Source organism: Myxine glutinosa, chromosome 13 (assembly GCF_964187855.1).
Source record: "Myxine glutinosa chromosome 13, kmMyxGlut1.1, whole genome shotgun sequence".
NCBI lineage: Eukaryota > Metazoa > Chordata > Myxini > Myxiniformes > Myxinidae > Myxine > Myxine glutinosa.
The window spans coordinates 86,306,601-86,323,457 of record NC_136273.1 but is presented as its reverse complement, the minus strand read 5'-3'; the positions used below and the strand labels follow the sequence as shown (position 1 = coordinate 86,323,457).

Here is a 16,857-nt window from a genome sequence, read left to right as displayed (position 1 = left end):
CCCTCCTCTTCCCCCCCCTCCCTCCCTCCTCTTCCCCCCCTCCCTCCCTCCTCTTCCCCCCTCCCTCCCTCCTCTTCCCCCTCCCTCCCTCCTCCCTCCCTCCTCTTCCCCTCTCCCCCCCCTCCCTCCTCTTCCGCCCCTCCCTCCCTCCCTCCTCCGCCCCTCCCTCCTCCGCTCCTCCCTCCCTCCTCTTCCGCCCCTCCCTCCCTCCCTCCTCTTCCGCCCCTCCCTCCCTCTTCCACTCCTCCCTCCCTCCTCTTCCGCCCCTCCCTCCCTTTCGTCTTCTGCCCCTCCCTCCCCCCTTCCCCTCCCTCCCCCCTTCCCCTCCCTCCCCTCTTCCCCTACCGCCCCCCCCTACCGCCCCCCCCCCCTCCTTGGGGAAGAGGTCCACATGCTTCTGCAAGGGGAGAAAGTATGGGTACAGGAAAGTTTGGTGAATTAAACTCCAGCATTTTGAGTTCAGAGTAAGGCAAAATCAAGAGCAACAGTAAGGAAAGAAGACTTTAATAAAGTAGTCAGGTGGTAAACACAAAATAATCCTCCTACTTGCCCTTGGTTTGTAACGAGTGCGTGGAATTTCAGCAACTGAATGATTTGATTTATGCTTGCATGTACCATTTTATAATACAGTACAAGTAAATTGAGATACTTTACAAATCAGTCAAGTGAAAAAACAAAAACAAAGCAGAATGTTGTGGTAATCTGATACAACAACAAAAATCCAAAAACCGATAGATCGAATTGAATATAAAAGATTCTCAAATAAACAAATCCCCCAAACCAACATTATGGGACTGGGGTTGCTGTCCCGGACCCATAGCGAGAAAGGGTGAAGGAAGTGTTTGCTGGCACAGGCGAAGGTTTACCACTCAACAAAATGGATCATGGCAGAAGTTGGAATTACTGTCCCAGAAACGAGTGGAATTGGTTGAGGTGGTGGTTTGTGCCCAGGCATCACAGCAAGACAGGCTGAAGGCTGAGACTGCTGGTTCAGCTATGGAGCAGGCCAGGTCGAAACAGGTGGTTGGGGTCTTGGAGGCGAAGTGAAACAGGTCAAAGACTGGGCTTGCTGGCCCGGAGGCAGAACATGCCAAAGTGAAGGCGGGGGGTTGTGGTTTGGAGGCAGAGTGAACAAAGGTGAAGGTGGATGTTGTTGGCCTGGAAACCGAGCAGGTGAAGGCTGGGGTTGCTGGCCTAGAGGCGGAGTGGAGCACGGCAAACGTGGGGGTTGCCGAGGAAGAGGTAGAGTGGGTCGGAGCAAAGGTGGGGCTTGCTGTCCTCGAGAAAAATCAGGCCAGTATGAAGGTGGAGGTTGCTGCCGAAGAGGAGGAGGAGGAGCAGGACAGGGAAAAGGTGGGGGTTGCTGCCGAAGAGGAGGAGGACAGGGAAAAGGTGGGGGTTGCTGCCGAAGAGGAGGAAGAGCAGGACAGGGAAAAGGTGGGGGTTGCTGCCGAAGAGGAGGAGGACAGGGAAAAGGTGGGGGTTGCTGCCGAAGAGGAGGAGGACAGGGAAAAGGTGGGGGTTGCTGCCGAAGAGGAGGAGGACAGTGAAAAGGTGGGGGTTGCTGCTGAAGAGGAGGAGGAGGAGCAGGACAGGGAAAAGGTGGGGGTTGCTGCCGAAGAGGAGGAGGACAGGGAAAAGGTGGGGGTTGCTGACGAAGAGGAGGAGGACAGGGAAAAGGTGGGGGTTGCTGCTGAAGAGGAGGAGGAGCAGGACAGGGAAAAGGTGGGGGTTGCTGCCGAAGAGGAGGAGGACAGGGAAAAGGTGGGGGTTGCTGCTGAAGAGGAGGAGGAGCAGGACAGGGAAAAGGTGGGGGTTGCTGCCGAAGAGGAGGAGGACAGGGAAAAGGTGGGGGTTGCTGCTGAAGAGGAGGAGGAGGAGCAGGACAGGGAAAAGGTGGGGGTTGCTGCCGAAGAGGCGGAGGACAGGGAAAAGGTGGGGGTTGCTGCTGAAGAGGAGGAGGAGGAGGAGCAGGACAGGGAAAAGGTGGGGGTTGCTGCCGAAGAGGAGGAGGACAGGGAAAAGGTGGGGGTTGCTGCTGAAGAGGAGGAGGAGGAGCAGGACAGGGAAAAGGTGGGGGTTGCTGCTGAAGAGGCGGAGGAGGAGCAGGACAGGGAAAAGGTGAGGGTTGCTGCTGAAGAGGAGGAGCAGGCCAGTATAAAGGTGGAGGTTGCTGCCGAAGAGGAGGAGCAGGACAGGGAAAAGGCGGGGGTCGCTGGCCGTGAGGGAAATTGGACCAGAGTGAAGGTGGCGGTCGCTGGCATGGAGAAGCATGCAAAGGCAATGCAGTGGGGCAAGATCTTGGTGAAAAAGACCCAATTACTTGTTGGAAATGGTTGTTAGTTGAAGTGGGCCAAGGTGATGATTGAGGAAAATGGCTGTGTGGAGGTGGCCCAGGAGTTCGTGAGAACTGTGGCTTCGCTTCCTGAAAGTTGAAAGACTTTTTTTGGTACTGGCCAACAGAAAGAGAACCTGGAAAAATAAACAAATAAACAAATCGCTTGAAATATGCCTCTTGAGAGCACAAACTGATCTCATGACGTCCTCAATGTTCAAATTAACAGTTTGTACAATCCAACCATGCAATACCATTTCCTGGATTCAGTTAAGTTGACCGGCACCAAATCTGCTCCTTCCTGGTTTTTCTTTAGAAATTGGTAGTTGAGTCGTACTTGGTACATTGTTTGGCTGTGCCTTTATTTCTTCTAAACAACACACAATCACACGTACCTTGACCACATGCATAACGCACATGCACACGTACACACACAGCCCTTTTATTATTGTACTCGTACATAGAGGGCCTGTGTATTGATTTGTGTGCTCTTGAATTGCTGTGTATATTATGTGATTAGGCTAGGGTAGGTCAGGCCAGTGTGTGTGTGTTATGCATGATTTATGAGACTTGCAAAATCGAAGATTTCTTTCCTGGAAGTCCTTGCAGTGTCCATGTGTTTTATACCTCTCCCACCTCCCCCCAAGCCCTCTCCCTCCCACAGTTCTCTCGATGTCCCTGCTCTCAAATGTTGTGTTTGTGTCCTTCCCCCTCTCTCCCCATCTTGTCTACCGCTCCCCTTATTTTGTGTTTTGTGTGTCGGTTTGACTTTGTGTGTGATTAATGTTAGCTCTTTCATGAGCCTCGATCTTGTATACAAAAATAATAATAATAATAATACAAAATAAATGAATTATTATTATTATTATTATTATTAATAATAATAATAAATAAAGTACATTGGTCGGTTGCGTTTGTGGCGTTTGTCTGTCTGTCTGTCAGTTTGTTTGTCACCGGCCTACAGGTCACAATTCTAAACCGATTGTCACGAAACTTCACGAAGTTGTATAGGTCGTCCCAATTAAGCCTATTGTTTTTGGGGTCAAAAGGTCAACATAGGCCAAAGGTCAACAACTTTGCAAATTTCTAAAATCCTCAATTTTCATCCGATTGACTTGAAATTTGAAGAGGACTTGTATATCTGGTCACTGAATTTAACCACCAAGTATATTTGAGGTCAACATAGGCCGGATTTCTAAAATCCTCGATTTTCATCCGATTGACTGGAAATTTGAAGAGGACTTGTATATCTGGTCACTGAATTTAACCACCAAGTATATTTGAGGTCAACATAGGCCGGATTTCTAAAATCCTCGATTTTCATCCGATTGACTGGAAATTTGAAGAGGACTTGCATATCTGGTCACTGAATTTAACCACCAAGTATATTTGAGGTCAACATAGGCCGGATTTCTAAAATCCTCGATTTTCATCCGATTGACTGGAAATTTGAAGAGGACTTGTATATCTGTTCACTGAATTCAACCACAAATTATATTTTCGATAAACATAGGCCAAAAGGTCAACATAGGCCGAATTTCTAAAATCAACAATTTTCATTTGATTGGCTTGATATTCTAAGAGGATTTACATATATGGTCACTGAATTCAACCACTATTTTTGAGGTCAACATAGGTCAAAAGGTCAATATAGGTCAAGTTTTTAAAATCCTCAATTTTCATCCAATTGACTTGAAATTTGAACAGCATTTGCACATTGAGTCACTAAATGGGGAAACTAACTATTTTTGTGGTCAAAATGTCAAAGGTCAACCTTCCAAAATCATTTTTCTTTTGAAAAATCGTCACTTTTCTTCCTATTGACCCGAGCTTTGATCAAGATTGTCAATTGTAATCTTGATGAAATGGATAATTTGCTGTATCAATGGAATTTTTTTTTCTTGGGGAGGGGGGGGGGGGGGGCGGATTTTGCAAGTATCGTGCTCCACATGACGTCTTCTTGTTTCTTTGTCTTCCTGCTTATTCTCCACTCCATTCTTTCCTTTGCGTTTTTTATTCATGGAGGGGTGCAGTGCATCTTCCAAATCGTTTTTGTAAGGTTCACCTGACTGTGCCTGGATGGGTTTGCGGGTAGGGGAGCAGCAGTTGAAAACTGAATCCTATCCAGGTTCCTCCTGGTGACCTCATCTTTGTCTTTTTGCATCCCTCCCGATACTCCAGCACTGTATTTGGTCAGTTATTTGATTACAGATGGCTTTTCCACAGGTGTTATCCTGGTGCTCTGAGTGCATGTGCAATTCCCACACTGTGTGTGTGTGTGTGTGTGTGTGTGTGTGTGTGTGTGTGTGTGTGTGTGTGTGTGTGTGTGTGTGTGTGTGTGTGTGTGTAAAAAAAAAAAAAAACCTTTCCAGCTTTGCTCTGATTAAAAACTCACGCTCAATTCTTCGGTATCCAATTTTTCTTTGTCCTCCAGCATTCAAGGTGCGAGAGTCTGTGCCCTCCACTGTCTCTTGCTTCCCTTCCTCCTGATTTCTCATCTTCATGTTTCTTCCTCTTGAGACATTCACTTGATCGTGCGCTATGTTGGATTCCTTACCATTGCATGGGGCATGTCGTTCACGACGTGCAGCTCGTTCTTGTTCATCGTCACTATAATCCAGCATCTGGGGGAAGTTGCAAACTTTTTAATTCCTGCACATCCTTCACTAGAAGCTGGACATTCATAGTGAACACTATCTGCAGTTAATTGCTCAAAGAATAAATAGATGTCGTAGAAATCCAGAAACCAAATAATAATTTCTCTGCATAAATGTGTGAAATTATCTACATTTTCAATTCATTTTTGTGGGACACATGAATGACAAAAAAAACAAAATACACAATCGCCAACTTTCAGGTGTGTGCATCCACATGATCAGATAAGAATAAACTAGAACGGCACTCTTCGATGTCAACCAATATGCCTCCGCCCACATTATTACATCATCTATAACCCTATTTGTGAACGTCTGTTTGTTCGGTTTTGCCTCATGGACAGCCTAAGGAAGTGACTTAGAGAGGGAAGAGGTGGTCCATGGGGTAACTTTTCACGACAAAAAACATGGGCGCATCAGATTTAGAATAAGGGCATGGCTTCCTCTGACTATAAAAAGCACATGACTGACTATTTTCCGGGCAACACCGGGTAACTCTGCTAGTTATACATACTTGTACCAAGTTTGATTTACATCCATTCAGCTGTTCTCACATTTTTTTGAGATATCCTGATGGTAAAAGTATCACATTTTTACCTGATGTGACCTCTAACCTTTGCATCATAATACATACTTTTACCAACTTTGGTCAAAATCCCAAAATCTTCACCTTCACTCTTTCATTCCTCTTTGTCCCACCACTGGCACAAACTCCCACACTCTCTTCAATCCCACCCCTCCATCCAGGTCTTCAAAACAGCTGTTCACCATCATCAATAATATATCTTCCCCCGTCCAAAACCTTGATCTTTTCTTCCCCTGTTAATCCACCACAAATCCACCTCCTTCAAATTCCGTTTTCTTTCCTTAAGGGTGTAGTACTGGTGAAAAATTGAGAAAACTACATAGGTACCTTTGAGAGGCCTTTACACAAAAACAAAGTCAAGTTAATATCTAATTTTCAGTTTTTCTTGAAAGATATAATCTTGGCTTTTAGCGGACTGGGTCTTAAAACCGGTCCGGGCATCCTACACCTAGGTCGGCCCATTATTCATTTATATGTTGCTTATCTGAGGAAATAGACGAAATGCTTGAAAAAAAAAAATCCACTAAAAATTAAATTTATTTTCAGTAACACAAGCACATGTCATGTCTAAGAGAGTAGGTGCCTGCGCAGTTCGCTGCTTCTGGCAGCCACACCATCAATGATATCCTAAGTGTCAAGCTTGGCCAGATTCCCTTTTTCCACAGACATCAACATGAACGCCTCAAGATGTTCTTGTGTCATTGTACTTCGCAGACGGCTTTTGATTCTCTTCAAAGCAGAGAAAGACCGTTCACATGCCACTTGTGACACAGGCAGCGCTAGCAGCAGCGTGTAGGCAAGCCCAATGCTCTTGTAGACATCAGTGAAGAGGTTCAACTTGAGGAGCACCTTGTATCAGCAGAGAGGACAGGCTTTACATGACTTGCATGTACTTGGCAGAGTCTTCCTGTCCTGTTCAGACTCACTGTCCTCCTGCACTGTATAAGCATCTGCTACTGATTGTTTCAGTGTTGACCATTGTTCTCCAAGGCTTCACAGTTCTTTTCGTAGCTGTTCCGCAGTGACACCATCATCAAATCTCAGCAAATGTTTGTGCAGCTCTTCCAGAGCTCCCGATGGCACTTGATCAAAGTTCCTTGGGTGAAGAAGTGAGAGATCAGCATACAATGTTGATGTTGCTGATCTGTCAAACCGCTGCTCGATGCTGCTCACAATAGTGTCCACTATTCGGTTGTACACTTCAATGCGATACTTCTTTACTGGGTCAGAAGCTGATGTAGCCTCATCTATGGACAGTTCGCCATCAATACGTTTGTGCTGTCTTTGCCGTTTTATAGGAAGGGACTCTTCCATAACAAGATTTACATCCATTTCATCCAGCTGGTCATTAGCCCATTGAACAAAATTTGCAGCTGCATCATGACAAGCTTGGAAGTCATCCCGTAGCAATCGTAGCATCTGCATATTCTCTAGCAATTCATCCACCATCCGGTGCACAGTCAGCAGATCCAATTGCACAGTTTGTAGATACTTGGAGAGCGCTGTAGTGCGGGAGAATACATGCAGATATACTTGTGCAGTCAGAATTGTTTCAAACTGCAGGAGACTGGCAATGTATCCCTTCATCTTGGCCTTAGCTGCTTGGATCTGGTCAGCAACAAGTATGGCATTAAGAGTGGTGATAACTTCCATGAAAAGTGCTCCAGTTGGATTGTTGAATGAACCAAAAACCTTCTTCAAGGCGGCATCCTTTGACCACCATCTAGTTTCTCCGATAGTTCCCATTCGTTTCACAGTAGTGGAGTGTCAACTCCAGATGTTCATTCGCTGATAAGATTCCCGAAAGAATACTGCAATGTCATTCAGTAGTGAGAACAGTGATGCGCTAGTCACCACATCACTTGTAGCTTCAGTCACAACGAGATTTAACACATGTGCGTGGCACCAAACATGGATCTGCATTGGAGCTTCCTTTGATAGCAGAGTACTGAAGCCTTTGTAGCGCCCCTGCATGTTTGCTGCACCATCAGTTGAGTTTCCAACACAGTTCTTGAGGCCAAGATTCAGTCCTAACAAGACTTCAGAAACAAGTTGCACAAAAGCTTTGCCAGTAGATTCCTCACATTTCATTCACCACACTCACGAATCTTTCTTGGATAGTGCCAGTGCTATCAACATATCTCAGAACAACAGAGCACTGGTCTTGTGTTGAGATGTCTTGAGTGGTATCAATTTCCACAGCAAACATGTCTGTTACTTCTTCAGAAATCCACCGACGTATCTTATCCCGGATAACTGTGATAACATAATTCACTGTAGTTTTAGACAGCAAAGTTACCAAGGAGCCTCGACCTCGTGAACTCTTTGCCTTCTCATGTTGCTTCTTGCTGTTCTGGACAAAGTGAGAGAGATGATCGGCTGTGCAGGAATCATACTTCCGAAGCAGTTTTACAACTTCCAGAAATGTACCATTTTCGATCTCCTCATTGACAAGTATGTATGCTGCTTCTTCATTACTTCCTCTGGAGCTCAGTCCCCTCTTATCAATGAGTTTGACCACATCCACAACTCTTTCCATCACTTGTCGTGCCTTTCTAACCTCATAATGATGGCTGCGTGCGAGCAGGTGAGAAACGCTGGACTGTTGTCGATCTACCAGGTATGCTGTAGAGCATCTCAAATGAAAAGAAGAGCGTTCCTGTTCTTCAACACGTGTATGTACATGTCGCCAGTCAGTCATTCCCTCGATGAACGTGGACCAGTCTGAGGTGCTGGAAAACGCCAAGCACACTGAACAGTGAAGAGAATGATTGTTCTTGTTGTATGACAACCACCATCTGTTTGTACCATCTTTTCGCATGAAACACCTCTTGACCACTCGGTTGTCAGTTTTTTGATAAGGGTGGTAATTCCAAAACAGCAAACAATCTTCATCTCTACATGGTTTCTTAAAGTAGTTAATCGAGGGGTATCTCTCCTCTGCAAGTGCAGCAGCTGCAGCAGGTACATCTCTCTCAGCTGACCGCACCTGTTCGTGTTCACCAATTTGCACCAATTCTGCCGATTCAGCTGCCAATTGGTCATCTACTGATTCATCTGCCAATTGATCATCTACCAATTCAGCTGCTGATGGTCCAGCTACCGATTCAGTATCCTTATCCCTGTGTTCACTGACTTCACCAGGCCCAGTATTTGTACTTTTGAACAGATCCAAAAGGTTTCTGCACTTTGAAGCACTATCTGACAGTTTCTTTTTCTTTCGATCACGTTCTTTCTCAGCACCTCCTTTTCTTCTCTTCTGGTTTGCTTTATCCATTGTTGGTTACAGATGCAGTTGCTGAAGGAAAAAAAATTAGCATCGTAAGTCAGTTCGCGACATTGTTATCAATACTAGATCAGTAGTCAGTAGACCTATCTAAACTTACTTGGCCTATCGGCTCAAAATCCTTTTAACTGTTGACTTGGTAGTTTTTACAATCGTCGAAGGAAACACGTATCGGGAGTACATATGACATAGCGATTGTGAATGTAACAGCTCTGAGGCGTATTTCGCTTCGCATCGCAGTGACAGTGACAACCAACATGGCGGCTGTAAGATTCAAATCTGGCTTAAAAGCCCCTCACCTCACAGCCCACAGCCTTCAACCAGACATATTAACACGCTCCTCCCCCTTCATTCCCGTTCTTCAAAGCAAAGCGGTAAAAATTGTTGAGTCGCCATTATCTATGACGAGCAACGGTACCCGCTCTGAGGGCGGGGCTTCAATTTGGAGGCGCGATTTATTTTAACATCCGTTAAATATCACACACAAATCATCAAAATGTGAACAGTATTTTTAGAATTTCAATAAAAAAAACCACATCACTGTTCATATCGGTAAATATTATTCCATCGTGTTTCAAATCGTGATTAGTGACCAACTGTTCGCTTTTCTTTAGGAAAAAAAATGGAATGATTTTGTACGGCACCTCTTCTTCAGCTTAGAACTTCAGGACACACGTCATTGCTGATAAAAGTTCCTTTTCTCTCTTTGAAGTTCTTGGCAAACATTTTTATATTGTCACTGCTGCCAACGCGACGCCATGGCATGATTCATAATATTCATTCATTCATCTAATGATCATGAAACATTATTCTTACGCTCATTAAACGTTCATTAAACGATTACGAAAATAAAAACGAAAAACATTACGAAATTACGTTCACACCGTCACATCAAACACGACCGTGAACACAAAAGTCACAAACATCGTCACAAACGTTACGTTACGTAATTCAAACCGTGAACACATCGAATATTGGAGAGCCCACTGCGCAAACGATTTGTTTGCTCTGGTACGTGTTACTGGGCGGGTACCGTTGCTAGTAATATTATAATGAGGCGTCAGGGGCGACCTTTTGAACTTTTGATATTTAGCGGGGAATCCCCGGGGATGGAGCCAAAAGTTTTCCATGACAAATTTTTTTTCAGCAGTTTTTTTATCCAGCCCAGCGGCCCATTTTTTACCCAGCGGTCCCAGCCCACCGGGCATTGCCCAAATGCCCTATGGCCAGTCCGCCCATGGCTTTAACTCAGACCAGTTTCAACGCTTCTTTGTCATATTACATGCATATAATTTGCATAAATTAGACCGTCAATAAAAAACAAGGAAAAACAAAGAACACATTTCTACTTCTATCTTCTATGTCACCTATCATTCTTTTCACACAAAACTTGGTACATGTATTATACATGTGTTACTCTACTACCTGATGAGAGGATTTTGTGAAATTATGTCAAATGTTCACTAATTAGCTAATTATGCCAATTACCAGATAAAACTTGGTTGTCCTTCAATAAATCCACAATGGCTACTCCTATAAACAAAAGCCTTCATCATTTTAAAGGAAGTGATATTCTGAATATCCTGTCCAAATTTCAGCCCAAAAGAATGATGCATTTCCCAAGTTATAACAAATTTCATGCAAAATATTATATTGAATTGAATTGAAATTTGAATTTTTCAATAATTAGGGGTACTTCTATGACCTCTAATAGCATGATTCTTGTTTATAAGACTATAAGGAAACTGTTCAGCTAAAAAACAAAAACAAAAAAAAAATCACCTGTTCACCAGTACTACACCCTTAAAGTCCCTGTAGTGTCCATCTTGTTTATCCCGTGTACCCCGCCCTCTCCCTTCCACAGATCTCCCGATGTCCCTGTTCTCTACTGTTGTGCTTTCCTCTCTCTCCCCCTCCCTTTATTATATTGTTGCGGTTCTACGCCGCCCTTCTTCCCCTCTCCCCCTCCCTCGTACCTAATTCCCTGCGCCGCCCTGGAAGCGAGGAAGCAAGCCTCGCACAAGTCACGTGTGGTTTGAGTACACCGAGCGGATTGAGTACCACGTGGTCCGTGCAGTCTTAGTTAGTGGAACCCGATTTGAGCGATCCCATTCGTACCACGCTTAGCCAATGAAGAAACCACAGAAACGAGAAAATGTAAGAAACGAAGAACACAGGTTTAATTATTCCCACACGTATTTACAATGATCGGGGACGCAGAGACACAGAGCAGCCTTAGTCAATCTTAACTTATTCCCTGGACTCGGGCCCGTCACACACTCACACAGGGAATTGCAGATGGGTAGGTGTTCAGCCAACGCGTCGACGTGGTCGTCCAGAGACGGCCCCCGTCCGGCTCTCCACGGTCCCAGCACGTCCCGCGAAGATGGCAGGAACCTCGTAGCGCGTCTCCCGAACAAGGCAGATAACGAGGTGGAACGGCAAAGGGCGGGACTCTCAGCGCGGCTGGCGATTACACAGCCGTTTTCCTCACTCGCGTGACTTAATGCACTGTATAGCGATCGGCCTAAAGCTCAACCGAGCGTCACTCATAAAAGCGCGTCTTTCGGTTCATGCGCGTCGGGCTTTGCCCGCGTATCTGGTACAGTTATTGGACGCTTACAACTCCTCTTCCTCGATCCTTCCAGTCTGGCCAGTGCGCGTGAGTTCTTTGCTCATTAAGTCTTTCGGTGGTGCTCTTCGGAGATGAAGGAGGTCTCGACCGAAACAAAGAAGGATCCTGCCTGCTTGCCTCACTCCGGTGGCTGGCTGCACGCGCGATTCCGCACCATCTTGTGCGCTTCCCGCACGTTGACTCTGGTTCAACGACCAGCAAGCCCTACCAGACATTTGGGGACGCAAAGCTGAGTCCCGACCAATTATAAGCACATTTTATTGTCCCCCGTCGCACAGCGGAGCGAAAGGGGGACTATGGTTTTCCCCTCCGCCCGTGTGTCCGTCCGTCCGTCCGTGCGAGCATGCGTGCGTAAGCGAAGGACCGTATTCGAATTTGGTGTGTGGGTGCAACCCACATCAAAATCCAAGATGGCCGCCGCCATGTATGTGATGCCATGTATGTCTGAACCTTGTGAGCTGAATATCTTGAAAAATAAGTGAAGTACCAACTTCTAATTTGGTGTGTGGGTGTATCTCGGCATAAGGAAGAACGCTGTTTAAAATTGGGTCGCCACGTCGAAATCCAAGATGGCCACCGCCATGTATGTCTGAACCTTGTGAGATGAATATCTTGAAAAATAAGTGAAGTACCAACTTCTAATTTGGTGTGTGGGTGTATCTCGGCATAAGGAAGAACGCTGTTTAAAATTGGGTCGCCACGTCAAAATCCAAGATGGCCACCGCCATGTATGTCTGAACCTTGTGAGATGAATATCTTGAAAAATAAGCAAAGTACCAACTTCTAATTTGGTGTGTGGGTGTATCTCGGCATAAGGAAGAACGCTATTGTAAATTGGGTCGCCACGTCAAAATCCAAGATGGCCACCACCATATATATGTCTGAACCTTGTGAACGAAATATCTTGAAAAATAAGCGAAGTACCAACTTCTAATCTGGTGTTTGGGTGTATCTCGGCACAAGGAAGAACGCTATTGAAAATTGGGTCGCCACGTCAAAATCCAAGATGGCCACCGCCATGTATGTCTGAACCTTGTGAGCGGAATATCTTGAAAAATAAGCGAAGTACCAACTTCTAAACTGGTGTGTGGGTGTATCTAGGCATAAGAAAGAACGCTATTGAAAATTGGGTCACCACGTCAAAATCCAAGATGGCCGCCTCCATGTATGTCTGAACCTTGTGAGCGAAATATCATATCATAGCATGTTTTCTGCGTCTTCCACTTTGTCAACTCACATCACTTCCCCGACGGGGGACCTAGGCGTAACGCTTGTTTTCTTTATCTTTCCCTGTGTCTGTAATTGAGTCCGCATGAAGGGTCCCTCACCTTAGCCTATTACTATTAGTTTTACCTCAACATTTTTATTACCTCCACCACCAAAGGTGGATGGAGGTTATGTTTTCACCCCTGTCTGTTTGTTTGTTTGTGAACAAAATATCTCAAAGGTGTGGATGGATTCGGACGAAATTTTGCAGAGATGTAGCGTATGTCACAAGGACGAAATGATTAGATTTTGGTGAAGATCCGGATTCGGCTACGAGAATTTTTAAAGTGATTCTTCACCATTGGGAGATGGGGCCAAAAACGATACATAGCAGGATATCTCAAAAAGTTATGGATGGATTTGGACAAATCTTGTTGGAGAGGTTGTGTGTGTGACAAGGAAGAATCGATTCGATTTTGGTGAAGATCTGAATATGGATTCGGACATGAGAATTATTTAATTTTTTTAAGTGATTCTTCACCATTGAGTGATGTGGCCAACCAGGCGGAGGTATGCTCTCTACTGAGTTCTAGTTGTCTTTGCATTTATTTTCATTAAATTCATTATTTCTTGCATCTTACGTTTGTGGGTCGAGTAATAATAACCCCGTGCTGGCCGTCTGATCAGGTAAGACTTCGAACCAACCCGCACGCGTGAAAAGATAATTCCGCCAAGTTTTGAGATCCACCTCAGAGTTAAAGCTCGTTTTGGCTATCTGTCCAAGATTGGTCTTCATCGGCTATGGACACGACAATATATCAAAAGGTTGTGGACGAGTTATGACAAAACGAGTTGGATGAGTTGGTTAAGTGACAAAAACGAGCCGATTCGATTCTGGTGAAGATCTGGATCCGGCCCATCAGTCGGATACAAACCGTAAACTGTTCAGGTATGCGCTCTACCGAGCGCCGTTCTAGTTGCTAATGTGTACAAAAAAATTAATCTTAAAAGTACACCATAGCATACTGATGATGTACAAAAATGTTGGCGCATACCTCCATTGGGGGTTCGACGTCATTCTTCCAAGAAGCATCCGATCCTTTGTCTCTAGAATAGTCAGAGGTGATACAATACAAGTAATAAATAATAATTAAAAGTCTGCATCTGTCATTATAACCTGGCTCATTTCAAGTAAATGTTTAAACTTGAGTGAAGTAATGGACTTTTCTCGACTATGACATTCATTGTACATCTCCTTTAATATCTTCTCGTATACAACAGTCCTCGTATACAACTTCTCGTATACAGTCCATATATGATTATTACCTCCGCCACCAAAGGTGGATGGAGGTTGTTTTCACCCCTGTCTATCTGTTTGTGAACAAGATACAGTATCCCAAAAAGTTGTGGACGGATTCAAACGAAATTTGGCAGAGATGTAGCGTATGTGGCAAGGAGGAAAAGATTATATTTTGGGGAAGATTGGAATTCGGGCCTGGCTAGTAAAATTTTGAAAGTGATTCTTCACCATTGGGAGATAGAGTGAAAAACGATACATAGCAGGATATCTCAAAAAGTTGTGGACGGATTTGGACGAAACTTGGTGGACCAGTTGGATGTCGGGCAAGGACAAATCGATTCGATTTTGGTGAAGATCTGAATATGGATTCGGATATTGGAATTATTTAATTTTTGAAAGTGATTCTTCACCATTGGGAGATGGGGCCAAAAACGATACATAGCAGGATATCTTAAAAAGCTGTGGACGGATTTGGACGAAACTTGGTGGACAGGTTGTGTGTGTGACAAGGACGAATCGATTCGATTTTGGTGAAGATCTGAATAAGGATTTGGATACGAGAATTATTTAATTTTCAAGTGATTCTTCACCTTTGAGAAAAAAAACCCACCGTTTAGAGGCCATTTTTCCCCGCAAAGCGGGGGTTGGCCTTTTCGGGGACCGTGGTAGTTGTTTTTTTGGTCCCCTTTTTGAAGCAATGTTTTACGGCCGGATGCCCTTCCTGACGCCAACCCTTTTTGCCGCCTTCAACGACAAACAGGGAATTACCAGTGAACTGGTACTCACCTTTGAGAGATCGGGCGAAAAGCGATTATATAACATGATATTTAAAAAAAGTTATGGACGAGTTATGACTAAACTTGGTGGACGAGTTGGTTCGGAGACAAGAACAAGCCGATTAGATTGTGGTTCAGGTCCGAATCCAGATCCGGCCTACCAGTGGGATACAAACCTGGCAGAGGCATGCACTATTCCGAGTGACGTTCTCGTTATTGTTGTTTTGTCAGACTAATTTCCTATTTGTAATTTGTTATACCTTTCCCACCGCCTTCCCATGCCTCCTCCCCCCAAGCCCTCTCCCTCCCACAGATCTCCCGATGTACCTGTTGTCTTCTGTTGTACTTGTGTGCTTCCCTCTCTCTCTCCCCATCTTGTCTCCCGCTCCCTTAATTGTATGTTTTGTGTGTCCGTTTGTCCTTTTTTGTGATTGATGTTGTATGCAAAAAAAAAAAAAAATGTTAGCGAATGAAAGAGTCGTGAATGAAATGTGAACGAGGTTCATAGTCGTATTAAAACCAAGTCATAGTGCAATGGATACGCCTGGGAATTGCCTTGTTGGGAGGTTTGGTTTTTATTTTTGTACCCACGACGTAAACCTGGTGTGACGTGTAGGGTCAGGAAGTTTAGCCACCCCTGTAATAACACATCAATAGTTTAAAATAACCAAATAAGTCTTCAATACCATGCCAACTTAAAATATCCGTGCTGCTCTATTTTTTAGACATTTCTACTGAAGGTGCTAATTTTAAATTTGGGTCTGGACAGAACAGCACAAACTTGTCTTTGTTATTATTCAATCAAAATGTGTGGACGAATACCCTCTGGAAGTGGCTGGGTTGTCCTACACTCTCTTCCCCCAAATCCACATGTCAAACAATATGCAAAAGTAACATTATAATCTTATCAAGCATTCATCTTAAGAGTCTAGTCATACTGTATCCGCCTTCCTAAATTTATATATCACGTTCAGAACTAAGCTACATACTCGATTTGTTTTCTTTTTACAACTTCCTTCCTCATTTATACAATCGACTGCTCTTTCCTAATCAATCCCCGACCACAACCTTACCTGAAAAGCCTTTCAGTGAAGACTGTTTGGGTGCAGCTGGTGAGTCCTGGTGCGTACTTCAATATCTGGCCCACAACGAGTTCAAATGGTATCTCAGCAACATCATTATACTCTTTCTCAACATCCACTTTCTGATTCTTAACCTCTTCAATGTTCCCCATGTTTTGTTCTTCACGGCTCACGGCAATTATTCCTTCATGTGTGTCGTTCCCCTGTCCTTCCATCTCAATCACCGTTTCTGCTATCTCCATCTTCATGTCTGCAACTTGCAGCGCCATTTCACTCCTCTCGCCTACAACACCAATCTCATCTTCTCTTATATCTGTTTCTAAAACTACATCCTGTGTTTCTTCTGTTTCGTCTTTAAAGAAACGTCTTTGATGTTTCCTCTCACAAATACTAAGAGTTTCAGCAAATTCACTAGGTACATGACTTTCCTTCATTTCTTTCCCATTTTCAACTGTGTTTGCCACCTGTTCACTTTCTGTTTTGTATGTCCCAATATACAGGCTGTAGTAAGGCCTGCTCACTGGGCCAAATGTTTCAAAGACCTGTTGAAGAGAGACAATGATAAGAGCATGCCCAGTGTAAGGAAAGATCAATGACACAGACCACCAATGGCAAACAAAGTTAAGCAGCAATAAGCAGACAAAGTAACAAGTCATGGTGTCACAATTCATAGGCCAATTTTAATACGGAAACATTATTAGCTCATCATGCCCAGGTCAAATTCACATCTTGTCATGAACTAAACAACATATCCTATCACCTCACTTGGTCCATCACATTTCTGACACGATTGCTCCATCATGATGTATTCCGCTTCGATTTGTCATGTTGGACTGTATGATACCCATGCTTTTAGGGGAAAAAAAACCCGGGAGAGATGGTATTCGGCCTAGTCTGTCTGTCCCGTTATCTCCTCAAACACGGTTGGGCAGAAATTCACCAAACTTGGTAGTTATGATCACCACATGGCATGAAGGTGCAAGAGCAGTATCATTTT

The 16,857-nt window shown here is 44.4% G+C and overlaps 1 protein-coding gene across 4 annotated transcripts in view; it reads right to left on the bottom strand.

Annotated features, from left to right (window-relative positions):
• Positions 1-846: 846 nt before the first annotated feature.
• LOC137439072 (uncharacterized) overlaps positions 847-16,857 on the bottom strand; it is a 68,159-nt gene continuing 52,148 nt past the window's right edge. For all 4 annotated transcript variants that reach the window (XM_068134745.2, XM_068134744.2, XM_068134742.2 and 1 more), the window contains exons 6-9: positions 15,852-16,402; positions 13,758-13,809; positions 4,731-4,959; positions 847-2,472 (exon numbers count right to left, since the gene is read on the bottom strand). In XM_068134745.2, the coding sequence (XP_067990846.2) occupies positions 995-2,472; positions 4,731-4,959; positions 13,758-13,809; positions 15,852-16,402 (2,310 nt within the window). In that variant the 3' untranslated portion in view covers positions 847-994. The remainder of the gene's footprint in view (positions 2,473-4,730; positions 4,960-13,757; positions 13,810-15,851; positions 16,403-16,857) is intronic.